This window comes from Alligator sinensis, unplaced genomic scaffold, assembly GCF_000455745.1.
Source record: "Alligator sinensis unplaced genomic scaffold, ASM45574v1 scaffold1295_1, whole genome shotgun sequence".
NCBI classification, from domain to species: domain Eukaryota; kingdom Metazoa; phylum Chordata; order Crocodylia; family Alligatoridae; genus Alligator; species Alligator sinensis.
In genome coordinates this window covers 358129-372422 of record NW_005841880.1, presented here as the reverse complement: position 1 = coordinate 372422, position 14294 = coordinate 358129, and the positions used below count along the sequence as shown (strand labels likewise).

The 14294-nt window shown below is 67.1% G+C and overlaps 3 protein-coding genes across 7 annotated transcripts in view; 2 read left to right on the top strand and 1 right to left on the bottom strand.

Annotated features, from left to right (window-relative positions):
- B3GNT3 (UDP-GlcNAc:betaGal beta-1,3-N-acetylglucosaminyltransferase 3) overlaps window positions 1-3422 on the top strand; it is a 6193-nt gene extending 2771 nt beyond the window's left edge. For 4 of the 5 annotated variants that reach the window (XM_025196355.1, XM_025196354.1, XM_025196353.1 and 1 more), the window contains exon 2: window positions 1698-3422. In XM_025196355.1, the coding sequence (XP_025052140.1) occupies window positions 1704-2858 (1155 nt within the window). In that variant the 5' untranslated portion in view covers window positions 1698-1703 and the 3' untranslated portion in view covers window positions 2859-3422. Of the gene's footprint in view, window positions 1-232; window positions 269-1697 lie in introns of those variants that run through there. The other variant, XM_025196352.1, reaches the window with a different exon arrangement.
- Window positions 3423-4041: 619 nt separating this feature from the next.
- INSL3 (insulin like 3) lies at window positions 4042-6557 on the top strand. The gene is made up of 2 exons (XM_006017419.2): window positions 4042-4512; window positions 6026-6557. The coding sequence occupies exons 1-2, from the start codon at window positions 4338-4340 to the stop codon at window positions 6211-6213; spliced, it is 363 nt and encodes a 120-aa protein (XP_006017481.1). The 5' UTR covers window positions 4042-4337; the 3' UTR covers window positions 6214-6557.
- A 269-nt stretch (window positions 6558-6826) lies between these two features.
- The window catches only part of JAK3 (Janus kinase 3), a 10507-nt gene continuing 3039 nt past the window's right edge, over window positions 6827-14294 (bottom strand). Inside the window, exons 8-24 of the mRNA XM_025196554.1 lie at window positions 14091-14271; window positions 13430-13541; window positions 13021-13207; window positions 12748-12869; window positions 12488-12619; window positions 12196-12280; window positions 11709-11842; window positions 11388-11526; window positions 10829-10980; window positions 10548-10698; window positions 10145-10284; window positions 9656-9845; window positions 9436-9560; window positions 8858-9030; window positions 8086-8203; window positions 7885-7995; window positions 6827-7812 (exon numbers count right to left, since the gene is read on the bottom strand). Coding sequence (XP_025052339.1) covers window positions 7696-7812; window positions 7885-7995; window positions 8086-8203; window positions 8858-9030; window positions 9436-9560; window positions 9656-9845; window positions 10145-10284; window positions 10548-10698; window positions 10829-10980; window positions 11388-11526; window positions 11709-11842; window positions 12196-12280; window positions 12488-12619; window positions 12748-12869; window positions 13021-13207; window positions 13430-13541; window positions 14091-14271 — 2369 coding nt within the window. The 3' untranslated portion in view covers window positions 6827-7695. The remainder of the gene's footprint in view (window positions 7813-7884; window positions 7996-8085; window positions 8204-8857; window positions 9031-9435; window positions 9561-9655; window positions 9846-10144; window positions 10285-10547; window positions 10699-10828; window positions 10981-11387; window positions 11527-11708; window positions 11843-12195; window positions 12281-12487; window positions 12620-12747; window positions 12870-13020; window positions 13208-13429; window positions 13542-14090; window positions 14272-14294) is intronic.

The window sequence follows — 14294 nt, the reverse complement described above, 5'->3', positions numbered from 1 at the left end:
TGATCTCTTCACCCCGTTAGTATTAGTCACCCCAGATCTCTCTTTCTCCAGTTCTCGTTTCTTCCGCAATAATCCCATCTGCCATCTACTCCTGGTAACGCAGCCCTGTACCAACCTAGAAACCTGTCCTGAGTGGCTTTGTCTCTAAAGGATTTGAACCCACAACAAATCAGAGCCGGGCAGGGAGGGGCCAGGTTGGGACAGGGTTGAGCTGCAAAGTGTTGCAGCCCTCAGTGGCAGGAAGGAGCTGGAAAGGTGAGGTGAAGAGGTAGGTCCCTGCAACAGGAATAGCCTAACCTGGGTTATTGGTTGCAGCAGGTGCTGGAAGCTGCTCAAGGACACCGGGCAAAGCAGATCCAGGAGGGTATTTCTCCCCAGGGAGTGGCACTGCCAGTGGCTGCAGCAAGTCCCCCCCCCAGCCCCGGGATCTTGGTTTTTGTACGGCGAGGGTGGAAGTCGGCTACGGGCACAGCTACAGCCTGGGCTGGGGTTGGGGTTGGGGCTGGGGGGGGACCCTCTTTGGGAGCGTCCTGGGGGGCTGTGAGAGGCTGGATGGGGGGTCACGGGCATTAAGGGGCTAATGGGAGTCTGGGGCATTATGCCCGTGGGGCTGAAATGGGATGTGAGGGGGGTTGTGGGTGACGGGGCCGGGGTGGGGTGCGATTACAGCGAGGTTTGGGTGCTCAGGGGCTGAGGGGGTGGTGAAGGGGCAGGGTCTGGGGGAAAGGCTAGGACTGGGGTGTAGCCCATGGCCAGGCTGGGGCGGTGGCAGCAACCCACCAGATTTGAATGCCTGGAGAGAGGCTTCCTCCTATGCCCCACATCCAGCCGTTCGGGGTGGGTAGGGCAGGAGAGCAAGGTGCAAAGCCATCCAGAGAGCTGTTGGCACCTACCTGGGTTCTCCAGAGCCTGATCTCCTGGGGCCTGCCAGCGAGCGGGTCTCCTGGGGCTCCCGCAAGCTAATAGCCCCCCCGCCCCCACACACACACAGGAGCAGAACTGGGAGCTGACCCCCAGGGTTTCCCCCTCCAGCTCTCAGTGGGGAGGCCTGGCTTGGGATGGGGTATCTTCTTGCTAGGAGATGAAGGTCGTTGGCAGAGGACGGTGTCTGCCCCGGGGCGACGGGGAGGGTTGGTGCAGAGGCCCCGAGGCGGAGGCGTCACTGGCATGAGTGACGTGGCATTGTCCTTGGCCCCAAGGAAGTTGGGCAGGTGCTGCTAGGAGCTATTTTTGTCTTTTCCCCAGAACTTCAGTCCTCTCCCTCTGATCTTTTGCCCAACCCAGCCCAACCTCTCTGTCTCCCAGCCTTGCCCGGAGACACCTGCCTTGCTGGTGCTTTTCTGTCCCACGGTGCTTTCCCCAGCAAAGACCTACTAGCGCCCGGGCCCGTCTCCCTCTGCCTCCGGTGCCACCTTCGAGCGTCCCCTGCTGACCCCCAGGGAGGGGTCCCAACCTGCCCAGGATGGCCTGATCCTGAGCTACTTGGAGCCCAGTTGGGTCTGCCTGTGGGCGCCCCACAGCCCCCAAGAGCCTGGTTTGGGGCCAAACTTTGGGGCTGTGACTTAAGAAGCCAACAAAGGGGTGGGGGGCTGGATGCAGAGAAGCCTGTAGGTATCCGGTGCCTGCGGGGATGAGGCGGAGGGGGCTGGCGTGGCGGCCGCGTGCAGCTCCTCAGCCCATCTGGGCCTGTCTTGCAGAAGACGATGCCCCGTGGGTGCCAGAAGCTGGAAGCCGTGGTCCTGGTCTCCATTGGGACCGCCGCGCTGCTGTTCCTCCTGCGAACCACCGGTGACAGCTTCATGCCGCAGCAGGCCGGGGAGCCCACCGTGACGCCCAGCACCCAGCCGAGCCCCACGCCCAGCCTCGTGACCCCGCGCCCCATGCCGGTCTGCCGGGAGAACACCTCCGTGGCCAACCTCTCTGGCTTCGCCGGCCTGCCGGCCCACGTGCAGGACTTCCTGCGCTACAAGCACTGCCGCGAGTTCCCGCAGCTCCTGGATGTCCCTGGCAAGTGCGGGGGGCCCGAGGCATCCAGGGACGTCTTCCTGATCCTGGCCATCAAATCGGCCCCCATGAACTACGAGCGGCGCGAGATCATCCGCAAGACCTGGGGCGAGGAGCGGACGTACGCGGGCGCCCGCATCCGCCGCGTCTTCCTGGTCGGCACGGCCTCGTCCGCCCGCGAAGCCTGGAAGCTGGACCAGCTGCTGCAGCTGGAGGCGGCGGAGCACGGGGACGTGCTGCAGTGGGGCTTCGTGGACAGCTTCTTCAACCTGACGCTCAAGCAGGTGCTGTTCCACACCTGGCTGGAGGCCCGCTGCCCCGGCGTCCGCTTCGTCTTCAACGGGGACGACGACGTCTTCGTGCACACCGACAACATCGTGCACTACCTGCAGGGCATGGGGGACGAGGGCAGCGAGCGCCACCTCTTCGTGGGGCAGCTCATCACCAATGTCGGCCCCGTCCGCGAGAAGTGGAGCAAGTACTACGTGCCCGAGCAGGTCACGGCCGCCAAGCTCTACCCGCCCTACTGCGGGGGTGGAGGGCTGGTCATGTCCGGCTTCACCACCCACGCCATCTACCGCGAGTCCCTGAACATCGAGATCTTCCCCATCGACGATGTCTACCTGGGCATGTGCCTGGAGAAGGCAGGGCTGGTCCCGGCCTCGCACATGGGCATCCGGACGGTGGGCTTCCACCTGCCCTCGGCCAAGCTGGCTGCCTTTGACCCTTGCTACTACAAGGAGCTGCTGCTCGTGCACCGGTTCCTGCCCTACGAGATACTGGTCATGTGGCGAGCCCTCCACCAGCCGGGCCTGAAATGTGGGAAGAAGCTGGAGGTCTATCGCAATGACTGAGGGGGTCCCCAGGACTCCCAGGGGAGGGGGCAGCTGGGTGGAAGCTGGTCCCGGCCCCGTGCTGGGACCACGCTGGCCCCAAGCAGCCGCGCGGCTCTGCCCCACGTGGCCTTTCCAGAGTCCGGGCAAGCCTCTGCCCCTAAAACCCACGTGCAGAAAGCTTCTGGGGTGTGGGGCATGTTTGCTGGACCTGGGTCCCTTGACGTCCTCCCCTGCCTTGCGCCCTGGGGGAACTCCCACGGCTTTGGGGCAGGCCCCACACAGCTTTCAGCCCCTCCTCTGAGCTGGCACCTGCTCTCTGAGCCCCCAGGCTTGTCCTTGCTGTACTCGAGGGTGATTTTTGTGCCCCCCCACCCCACCTGAGCTGCCTCGGGACTCAGTGGCCAGGCAGCTGCTCAACCTGCCCCCCGCTCGCCACGCCAGCTCAGCTCAGGAACGCCGACTGCCGCACCTTGGAGCCCGTTCCCGCGCGTCCCCAGCGCGGGCAGGCGTTTGCACTTGCCCAGCAGCCCCCGTGCCTTTGTGCCGTGTCTGGCCACTGTGAATGATATATATAGCAATAAAGGACTTATTTGGGTAACGGGCATCTCCAAGCTTGGCTTCCTCCTGGCTAGGGGGCGGGTGAAGGGAAGGCATTTGGAGCGCTTTGCTTGGCCGTGCTCCTTGCTCACTGCTTGCCCATCCTGCCTGCAAAGGAGACGTATCCCAGCGGCAATTGCAGCTGTCCACGCCCCAGCCTGGGAATTTGGGGGCTCTGGTCCCCACACCTGCACGGCGTGTTCAGAGGTCCCTGCATTGTCCCTATCCCTGTTTGCTCCCAACACCTCCAGGCAGCAATCCGCGGGGCCTGGGCTTGGCGCGGAGCCCGGGGTCAGCCCGGAGGAAGGTCCCATCTGCAAGGGCCGGCCGTGAGCTGGGACGGGATGTGGCGTGAAGCACAAGGCCGGGCGATAGCCCTTGGAGCAGGGTTGCGGGTGCTTGCAAAGGCAAAGCAAGTTGGCAGATTCGCAGCCCAGATGGGACCCTTTGGTATGGGTGGGGGGTCCGGGCAACACAGCACCAGACCCCTGGGGCCCGGGATGGACAGGCCTGGGAAGGGGGGTGCAGCTGGAGGAGGGACCAAGGGAGAGGCTGTCGGAGGGAAGCGGTTGCACCAGCCCCAAGGACTTGGAGCCGTGCGGCTGTGCGCAGGGTGGTGTTGCAGCCAGGAAGCCACCGGGAACAGGCAGTCTCACCCCGTGCCCTTGCTCAGACCCTGCGGCCCCAGCCTGCCCCCATTGCCTTGGGGAGCAGAGCAACGTCCCGGTGGCGTGCCCGGGGCCAAGGCTGCCTCGGCTGCACCTCCCAGAGAGGGGATAAGAGCGGCCGGCAGGGATGGGCAGGCAGCGAGCCTTGCAGGGAAGCTCAGAGCTGCAGGGACAGGGGTTCGGACCCCGGCGGAGCTGCCCCTGGTCGCGGTGCCCTGGTCAGCCCTGAGCCATGCGCTGCTGGGTGGCTCTGGCCATCGTTGCCCTGATGGCGAGTCCCAGCGTGGGCTCCCCGGAGCAGGACGACCGCGTGGTGAAGCTGTGCGGCAGGGAGTTCATCCGGGCCGTCGTCATCGCCTGCGGAGGGTCCCGGTGGAAGCGCTACCCCTGGAAGGGCACGTCCTCCGGTAAGTAGCTCGGGGCTCCATCGTCCCCGGGGCTGGGAGCCGGGGTCTGCTGGGGGCTGTGGTTTCAGAGGGATGCATCCTCCCTTTCCCTTCCTGTCCTAAAGGGATGCATGGCATTGCTTGGTCCTGCCGAAGCAAGGGCTAAGATTGGGGGGGTCCTCTGGGGTGCCAGGGATACACCCGTGCGTGATGTAGCATGTCCGACGGGGAGCTGGGGTACTTGGAGGCACGGGCATCGTCTGAGCTACGCAGGGAGGATCCACATCGCTGCAAAGCTGGGACCTTCCCGTTCCCATCCCATGGGGACCAGGATGGCACACAGGCTGGGAGCAGAGACCTGCCAGCTCTCCGTGGCCCAAGTGCCAGGGAAACCAGCCTGCTCTCACAGCTGCCTGCGGGCAGCATCTGGGCCAGATGGCTTAAGACTAGGAGCGGGCTGGGCTGTGCTGAATATCAGCCAAGGGGTTTTCCTGGGGCCGCAGCCATCAATGCAAGCTGCTGGGATAAATGCAGGTTTTGGGCCAGCTTGTGGGGGCACCTGTGCCGCTTTCTGGAGCAGGCTCATGCCCTCCTCGGTGGGGCAAGGAGCTGCCCTTTCCCTCCCAGGGGTGAGAGCAGGTGTCGGTGCTGGAAACGTGCCCACTGGGCTCTCATCACCTCTCAGCAGGTGCAATTTGCCCCAGGCTGCTGCTTCCCATGGGTGGGGAGGTCAGTGCTGGGCCTGGCATCCGAAAAGCTAATATTTGCAAGTGCCTCTGACGCGCGAAGACAGGAAGACGCAGACACTCAGCTGCCACTTGGGAGTGTGCCTGGCATCTCCCAGCTAGGCTGGGCTGGGTGGGGTGGGAGCAAAGGGCCTGGGTGGCAGAGGGCAGCGCGGACCCCGGGGGGCTGAGGCACTGAACGAATAGGTTTGGGGGCGCCCAGCTCCCATGCATGCTTCCTCTGGCGGGTGCAGAGCGATGGAGCCACAGGGGCGCTTTGTCCCTCCGGCACTTCCCTGTTCTCCCCATGCCAGTCTGCTGGCACAAAAGGGCCAGGGCAAAAACCCGGTGGCACCCTCAAGCTGATCCCTTTGGCTTTAGGACAAGGAAGAAATGCAAAGTGTGTGTGTGTGGTGGGGGTCCTGTGTGGGTTGCAGCACCTATTTGTTCTCCAGCACACCCAGGCCCCGGGCAGGGCCCAGCGGGCACAAGGATGCTGCTTCTTTCTAGCAGGAAACTTTCAGGGTTGGGGGAGTTGAATCACAAAAGCCCAGCACCACCCTGCTGACTAAAGGTATTTTCCCCGTGTCAGGTATTGTTGCCCAGCCCAGAAATGGGGAACTTCCTCCTGGCAGGGTGGAGCGCTCACACAGCGCAGGGCAGGGGGGATTCAGCCCTGGGTCACACGATGCGGGGCTGAGCCAGCCCGGGGCAGTGTCCCTGTGTGCGGGGAGCTGCAGGAAGACCGGGAGGGGATCGAGGGCTGGCGGGGAGCTGCCGGTGGCTGACCCCCTCTCTCCCCCTTGCAGCCGAACTGCTGGACTGGCTGGACGGCGGCGTGTCCAGAGAGCCTGGCGCGCGCCCCCCCACCCCGGTGGACAAGGCCAGTCCCGAGGAGCCTCTGGGGGCCATGACACGAGTCCCCGGCGGCCTGGGCCTCGCCGGCGGGTGCTGCACCCGGGGCTGCACCTGGCGGCAGATGACGCGGTTCTGCTAGTCGCTGCGATGCCAGACGCCCCCGCGCTGCGCAGCAAAGCCCCGGCGGTGCCCATGGGACTCGGGGGCCCAGGAGGAGCCGCGCAGCCGCTTGCCCCGCTCGCGGTCTGGTGCTGTGGGCACAGCAGCTGGGCTCGCCTCCCTCCTTGTCTTGCATAAAGCCCCAGCTCCCTGAGTCACAGGATTAAGCAAAGCCTCGGTTGGCATGTCCAACTGGGGAACCGCCCGCAGCACCCCGGCACCCAAGTCCATGTCCCCGGGCTGGTGCCACGCATGCCGGTGGCTGCCCCCACGAGCTCGAACGCGACTGTACGGCGACTGCTTGCAATAAACAGCCCCGCTGCCCCGCACCGAGTCTCGCCAGTGTCTTTGGCAATGCGCTGCCCCTCCCTTCTCCGGCATGCGCCTGGTTTGGGGGTCCGGCAGACCCGCCCTCCCCGAGGCTGTGCACTGCCGCCTCTCAGACCCAATCACTTGGTTGTTTGAAAGACCCTGTGCCTTTGGCGCCGGAGCTTGCCTGGCCCATGGCATGAGGGGACTGTGTCCTGCGGGGTTTTGCGGGGGGACGACCCAGCCCTTGGCAACAAAGAGCCCGAAAGCCCAAGAGACTCTGATCTTTCCAGGGTTTTAATGTCAAGGCGATGCCTTTTGCGGTCTGTACCGGGCACAAGCAAGCGCAGAGCGTGTCCTGCCGGCAGCTTGCCTGGCTGGGGCCTTTGCCACCCAGCTCAGCCCCTCTGCAGGCTCTGGGAAGCCCCGGTATAGGCAAGGGGGGCTGGTTTCCAAACACCCCCCGCGCCCCAAGGAAAAATAGGGGGTTAAAAAGCCACTAGAGAGACCTCAACCAGCAGGTCCTGGCTGGCAAATGGCGATGGAGGGGGGCCAGGGGAGCAGTGGGGGCACAGTGCTGCCCAAACAAGCCAGGGCTGTCCAGGCCCCGCGGCCCCAGGGTCTCTTCTCGGTGTGGACCAGACCTGGGGACCGGGCGTCGCAGGACCTGGGAAACCACAGGGCATCCTTCGCGCTGCCAGCCCCTCACACCCAATGCTCTGGGGCAGCAGTGCCGCTGGGCGCAGCCTGGTCTGGGCCAGGTGAGTCGCGGCTGAGGAGCCAGGCTGAGCCGTGGGGGCAGCAGGGGCTCTTGCCAGGTAGCTGGTCCCCATGGGGTGCGGGAGGGTGGCATCACTGCCCCTGTGCCCAGCCCTGCCCCAGGGCAATCACTGCTCTGCAGCCAGGCGTCCAATTGTGCTGGCACGGGGGGCAGCCTGGCAGGGCCCACGGAGCCCAGAGGGGAGCAGAGAGGTCCTTGAGGGCACGCTGCAAGCTGCCCGCACATCCTTGGCACCGAGCAGCATCGTCGTCCTAGCACTAAGCTTGCGGTGGCCACGGGGACCTTGGGCAGAGCCTGCTGCTTCTGGTGGCGGGGGGTCCCAGGCGGTGCCCACTCCAGCGCTGTCTGCGGGGCGGGCGCCAGCCTCGGGTGCTACCCCCGGACTTTGCTGCGGCTGTCCTGCAGCGCCTCGATCCTGGCTGCCAGCTCCCCAAACGTGGGCCGCTTGCCGGGGGTGAAGGTCCAGCAGCTCAGCATGAGGGCGTGCACCTGGAAGGAGAAGGGGTCAGCGCTGGGAGGGAGGGAGAGAGGGGGCTGGGGCAGGGCAAGGCAGGCCCCTACCTCGGTGGGGCAGCTGGCGGGCGCCGGGAGCCGCTTGTCGTCCTTCAGGAGCTCGAGCAGGGGGCAGATGATCTGCGGGGGCTTGTCCGGCCCCATCATGCGGAGGAATTCCTGCGGGCGGTGGGGGGGCCATGAGCATCGGGCCAGGGGTCGCCCCCCTCTATGAGCCAGGGCACGGCTGTTCCCCTGCCCCACGCTCACCTCCGAGGGGCTCCGGCTCTTGCTGCTGAAGGTGAAGAGCTCGTAGAGGACGACGCCGAAGCTCCAGACGTCGGACTCGCGGGAGAACACGTTGTCAGCCAGCGACTCGGGTGCGTACCTGCGGGGGGGGCGGGGGGTGTCTGGGCAGCCTGGGGGAGCCCAGGGAGATGGGGGGGGGTCCCCTGGGAAGGAGGGGGAAGGGCAGGCACAGCCAGACACGCTCCATCACGGGCGCCCTCCTGTCCCCCCATCCCTGGCCAGCGGTCCATAGCGGAGACCTCAGCCCTGGAGATCTCCATCCGCCACCTTTGGGTGAGCCCCGGCAGAGACCGCAGCATGCAGCACACTCCCTGCATGGCGCTGGGCTGGCCCCTTTCCTCTTTGTGACTCAGTTTCCCCCAGGGGTGGATGCCTTGCCAGCATGGGGCGAGGGGGTAGGCTGACCGGCGGAGTGGAGACGGGGAGTCTCTGGCCTGCCCGCCCGCCTGCCCGCTATGTTGCTGGACACGAGGGAGAGGCTGGGGCGCTGCCTGAGCTAACTGCATGCCTGTGGCTGGGGCAGTGCCACCCTGCCCCCGCCAGTGCCAGGTGTAACCACATTTGGCTCCCTGCAGCATGGAGTCAGCTAGGGAAACTGAGGCACGGACAGAGAAAGAGACCAGGCCGAGGCCACTCGGTGCATCTGTGGCAGAGACCCCAGCCATCCTGGCTGCCTTGCAGGCCGGGCTTCACCCCGGCACCCAGGACTGCCCCAGGGACACGGGCACCTTACCAGAAGATGGGGCTCTGCCCCGGCTCACGCACGACGTAGTACTCCTTGCCCTGGGGCAGCAGCTTGGCCAGGCCGAAGTCCCCGATCTTCACGTGGCTCTCGTTCTCCACCAGGATGTTGCGGCTGGCCAGGTCCCGGTTCACGCAGCGCTGGGCGCCCAGGTACTCCATGCCCTGCCAGAGATGCCCGCAAACTCCAGCTGGCATTGCAGGGTTGTGGGGGGGCCCGTCCCCCTCCCCTGGTCCCAGGAAAGCCTCTCGCTGCCCTCCCCCGCCAGCCCTGGGCATCTGGACCCGGACTCCTGGGTTTCACTCCCTCCGCTGCTGTGCCTCAGTTTCCTCCCCTGCTGCACAGGGATGGGCCCATCGCTGCCAAGGAGCAATGTGGGGCAGCAGGGGACAGGTCCCAGCTTGGGGGGACGAGTGAATTCAGCCTGGCGCGATGTGGGCTTTGCAGGGGCTGGGACCCTTCTGCCCTCTGCTGCTGGGGGCTGCTGTGAGGGGGGCTCCCCTGGGATTGTGGGGTCCCCAGCGCCATGCCCTCCCCTGGCAGTGCCCCCCTCTCAAGCCGGCCTGCACCTTGCAGATCTGCAGCGCGTAGAGCAGCAGCTTGCGGTGGTCCAGGCGCGCCTGGTTCTTCTGCAGGAAGTCCCGGAGGCACCCGTTGGGCAGGTACTCCATCACCAGCCGCAGGCTCCGGCGCCCTGTGGGCACGGGGGGCTCAGCTGCAGCTGCCGGGGCCAGATCCTGAGCAGCTGAGCCGCGGCTCGGGCTCTGCCCCCCCCGCGCCCCGGCTCACCCCGGCTGTAGCAGACGCCGCGGTACTTGACGATGAAGTCGTTGTGCAGGGCGCGCAGGATGGCGATCTCCCTCTCGAAGTCCCGCAGCTGCTCGGCCGAGCTCTGCTGCAGCCGCTTCACGGCCACCAGCTCCCCGGTGCTGTCGCCCAGCGGGTCGTAGCGGCACAGCTCCACGCTGCCGAAGTTGCCCTGTGACCGGCAGCGCGGCCCGATGAGCGGAGCCCAGAGACGGACTCGCACCCACTGGGAGATGCCAGGTAGGCCAGGTGCTCGGGGGGATAAGGGCAGAGGGTCGCGGAGGGGTGACCCCCCAGGTAGAGGGGCCAAGAGAGGTGCTAATGCCCCCCCAGCTTGGGCACAGGTGCCCTGGCAGCGCATCCCCGGGTACAGCTCTGCCAGCTGCGCCAAGGAGGGGTCTTTCCAGCTCCAGGAGCCAGTGCAGAGGGGGCCCAGGGGAGCGGGGTCTGGGGCAGCGAGACCCCGCTCACCTTGCCCAGCACAGAGATGTACTTGAGGTGGCGCTCCTCGAAGAGCGTGGGGTCCTGGCACAGGGGCGCGTTGGCGTAGTCCCAGAAGCCGTCCCTGGCTGGGGGGTCGCTGGGCGACAGGTCCGACAGCAGCTCGTAGTCTGAGCATGGCGTGGAGAGAGCTCAGCGGGCCTGGGTCCGCGGTGCAAGCCCCCCCCAGGGCATCCGCAGCCCCACCACCGGGTACGGGCAAGATCCCCTTAACCCTGTAATGCCCCTGCACCCCCCGCGGGACCCGCCAAGATCCCCTTAACCCTGTAATGCCCCTGCCCCCCCCGCGGGACCTCCCTGCCTTGTCCCACCTGCCGGGGAGCCCGTGGCCAGGAGGCCTGGCATGCTGCCCCCTGCCCCGCCAGGCACCCACCCGAGGTGATGAGGCTGTTGAGGTCCCGGAGGATGGCGCGGAAGGAGGGGCGCCCGCAGGGCTGGTAGTCCATGCACTGGGCCACCAGGTTGGCCAGCTCCGTCCACTTGGGAGGGGGCAGCTGCAGGGCGCTCAGGTAGAAATCCAGCATATGGGTGGAGAAGCGGGGGCCGTGAGGGGCCGCGGGGTCTGCACGGGCCCCTCGCTTCCAGGCGCCACCGTGGGCCGCGGCCGCCTTGCTTCCAGGCTGGAAGGGGGGCGCCCCAGCGGGCCCGGCTCACCTTGGAGGGCTCCAGCGCACTCAGGGGCACGGCGCCGCTGCTGAAGATCTCCCAGAGCGTCGCGCCGAAGCTCCACCTGTCCGCCTCGAGCGCCAGGGCCTTGGGGTCGCGGACGCACTCGGGGGCCACCCAGGGGATGCGGTCCACGAGCACTGCGGGGAGGGGCATGCTCAGCCGGTGCGTGCCCCCGTTTTGTCCTCCTGCTCCCTGCAGGGTGGGGAGGTCTGTCTGGGCCAGCGGGCCCCGCGAGGGAGGCAGGACGGTCTAGTGGTTACAGCACTCGCTTGGGACCAGGGAGTCCGGGCGTCCAAGCCTGGCTCCGCCACTGCCTCCCCGTAGGGCCTTGGGCTTGTCCCTTCATCCCCCTGGAGTGCTGCCTCGTAGGAGAGGGGGAGCACGCTCCAGGGGTTCAGCCGTGTCCCTCGGGGGGAGTCTCCCCCAGGGGAGAGCAGTGTGCGGGGAGGGGGGGAAGGGGGTCTTCCTATGCACAGCCCTAAAGGGTGCCCCCCCTTGCTGGGGCAGGGATAGACCAGCCCCCACCCCCCGGCTGGGCACTCACGCTCTGGGGCCAGCACGGTGATGCTGACCCCCGGGTCGCTGAGCTTGATGAAGGGGGGGCTCCCGCCAGCCGCGTCCCCCTCCCGCGCCAGCAGCACTTTCTTAGCCGAGACGTTGCCGTGGACGATCTTCTTGTCCTCCTGGGGGGCAGGGAGCGGGGGGTCAGCTGCACGTCCCAGGGGAGCTTGCCAGCTGTGAGCCCAGAGCCTGCGGGCTGCACTGGGGCGTGCGCGTGTGGGCATGCACAAGCAAGGGGCTGTACACGTGTGCACGCACGTGTGTACGTGCCCTCAGGCATGCACGGCTCCTTCCAGGGACTCACCAGGAAGTTGAGGGCGTAGGCCAGCTGCTTGGCCACTTGCAGCTTCCAGCTGGTGGTCACCTTGCCCTCGGCCTGGCCGCGGCGCAGGTAGGTGTCGAGGGCGCCGTGCCGCACGTACTCCTGCACCATGACGCCTGCAGGAGCGTTTGGGGCTGGGGCCGGGCAGGGCTGTGCACCCCCTCCCCTGCCCCTGACTGCCCCATGGGGTTAGAAACCCTCGTGGAGCCCCCCTGGCAGGGGGCTGCTTCCTGGCTCTGGGACTGGGGACCGAAGCCAGGAGTCCACGCTCCCCATCACCTTCCCCGCAACTGCACCCAAGTGGGGCGTCCTGACTGCACCCCTTCTGCAGCATGGCGAAGCCGGACAGCCCAGCCCCGGCCTCCCCGCACCTGGCACAGGGCAGGAACTGGGGTCCCTGCAGGCGTGGGGCTGAGCTTTGCACCGTCCTGCCTATGGTGCCTGTGACCCGGGGGGGAGCGATACTCACTGTCCTTCCCGATGCTGACCCCGTGCAGCAGGACGAGGTGCTTGTGTGAGACCTGGCTCATGACGCTGGCGGCTTCGAGGAAGGACTGGGCGGGGGCGAGTGGGTTAGGCAGGGCCGATGCCCTTCCAAGCACCCGCGTCCCACCTGGGTCCTGGGGGCAGGGAAGGGAGGGCACCCCGAACCCCAGTGGGGACTGGCTGCTCTCAGAGGCTCCGCAGGGGCCGGGCACTGGGGTGGGGAAGGAAGGCTAAGGCTGGGCTGTGGGGCGGCCCAGCCCGGCACAGGGTCTCACCGCGGAGCAGTTGCGCTGGCCGCTGTCCAGCACTTTGAGCAAGACCTCGGTCTGGTGCTCCTCGCCGCCCTCCTGGTCCCGCTGGATGCCCTGGTAGATCCGCGTGAAGGAGCCCTGGCCCAGGCTCTCGCCCTGCAGGGAGTGACGGGCCGCTGGGTGGGGGCAGAAACCCCCAGCCCCTTCCTCCCCTGGCCCAGGACGACCCCGTGCGTCCTCCGGGCCCAGCCCGGCCAGGCCCCCAGCTCTCCCCGTCCCCCTACCCAGGTCAGGTTCTCCAGCCGGATCTTGTGGAAGGTCATCTGGTTGGGGATGCGGCGCGGGGCGGAGGGGGAGCCGGGCAGCGGGGAGCAGCCCCCCCGCACGATCAGCAGGTTGGACTTTTCTAGGGGTGAGCATGGAGGGGGGATGAGCAGGTGATTGTCAGAGGCTCCCTAATGAGGAGCTGGGCTGGGCAAAGCTCCCGGGGGCCTCGGCAGACGGTGCCTGCCATGGGGCACGACGGAGGTCTCAGTGTGCCCGGCTTAACCCCGTACCTTTGGGCCGTGGAGGGCAGCAATCGGCCAGGCGCATGGCCACGCCGTCGGCCTGCAGGCTGCACTGCTGGTAGGTGCCCAGCAGCTCCCGCAGGCTGCCGAGGCGCCGCGCCACCCCGGAGAGCCCGTAGCTGCCGTCTGGGTCCTTCCGGATCAGGCAGCGCTTGTAGTCTATCCCCAATGCCGTCTGCACCGGGAGAGCACGAGAGAGGGCTTGGGGTCCCCATCCAGCGAGCCAAGGGGCTGGGCATGGGCGGCTGCATGGGCCAAGCGCCCCGCAGTGCAAACCAGCACCGAACGCCAGCCCCGAGGCTTCTCTCCCAGCTCCACCGGACCCTTTCCAGCACAGACGGCCACTGGGAAGCTGGGAGCGCCGTGTCCACCCCCTGGGAAGCAGGAGCCAGCCTACCTCCACGCAGACCGTCAGCAGGTAGCTGTCGAAGTCCTGGGGGCTGCGGCGCAGGAGGTAGAGCCCCGGGCTGCTCCCTGCCGCCTTCAGCTTGTGCACCGCAAACTCCGAGCTGCAAAAGCCAGGACGGTGTCGGGGCCGGTGGGTCCCAGCCCCAGGGTCTCGGCCTCAGCCCTGACCCACGTGAGGGGCGAGCTGGTTGGCAAAGGCCCTGCAGAATTGCCTCCCTCTTCCGTGACTGCCCTTGCAGGGACCCCCGTGCCCTTTGGCTTCTCGTCTCTTGGATGGGAGCCCCTTGCAGGTATTCACAGTGCCAGGTAAGGAGGCGCTCATTGGTGGAGGCAAGACGGGAGCCCGGCAGTCCGGCCGCGCAGTGGCACACCTGGCCACGGTGCCGTGCAGAGCTGGGACCCCACAGCCCGGGGGCCTGGGAACCCAGGAGCCCTGCCTGGCCGGCCCTCTGCCAGCCTGGCTGGTTTTGGGGGGGGGTGTATTAGGGTGGGTGCAGTACCCAGCAGCGCCAGCACAGGGTGCTGCAGGCCATGTTTTGTGTAGACCCTACCCAAACTGCCCCTGCTGGGGTGTTTTTAACCCCTGCCTCCCCTAGAGCCCCAGGCACTGCCACGAAGGGGGGGGACGTTTGCCTGGTCGGGGTGCCCACCTGATGGGCCTGTGGCACCGGTTCTCCAAGTCCTCCAGAAGCCGGGGGGGGGCCACCTCCTTGCAGAAGTAGTGGTGGGCGTCCGCCGTCAGCCGGTAGTAGCCGTCCAGGAGGGAGACGAAGGACAGCGCCTCCCGCAGGCTGGGGAACTCCACCTCCTGCGCGGGCGGCACAGGCAGGGCTGGGCTGGATGGTGCAGGGCGT

Bases quoted from the DNA above. Each gene is read 5' to 3' on its own strand.
- INSL3 (XM_006017419.2), top strand. From the start codon at position 4,338: ATGCGCTGCTGGGTGGCTCTGGCCATCGTTGCCCTGATGGCGAGTCCC. The intron at 4,513-6,025 runs GTAAGTAGCTCG...TCCCCCTTGCAG, and splicing joins CTGGAAGGGCACGTCCTCCG to CCGAACTGCTGGACTGGCTG.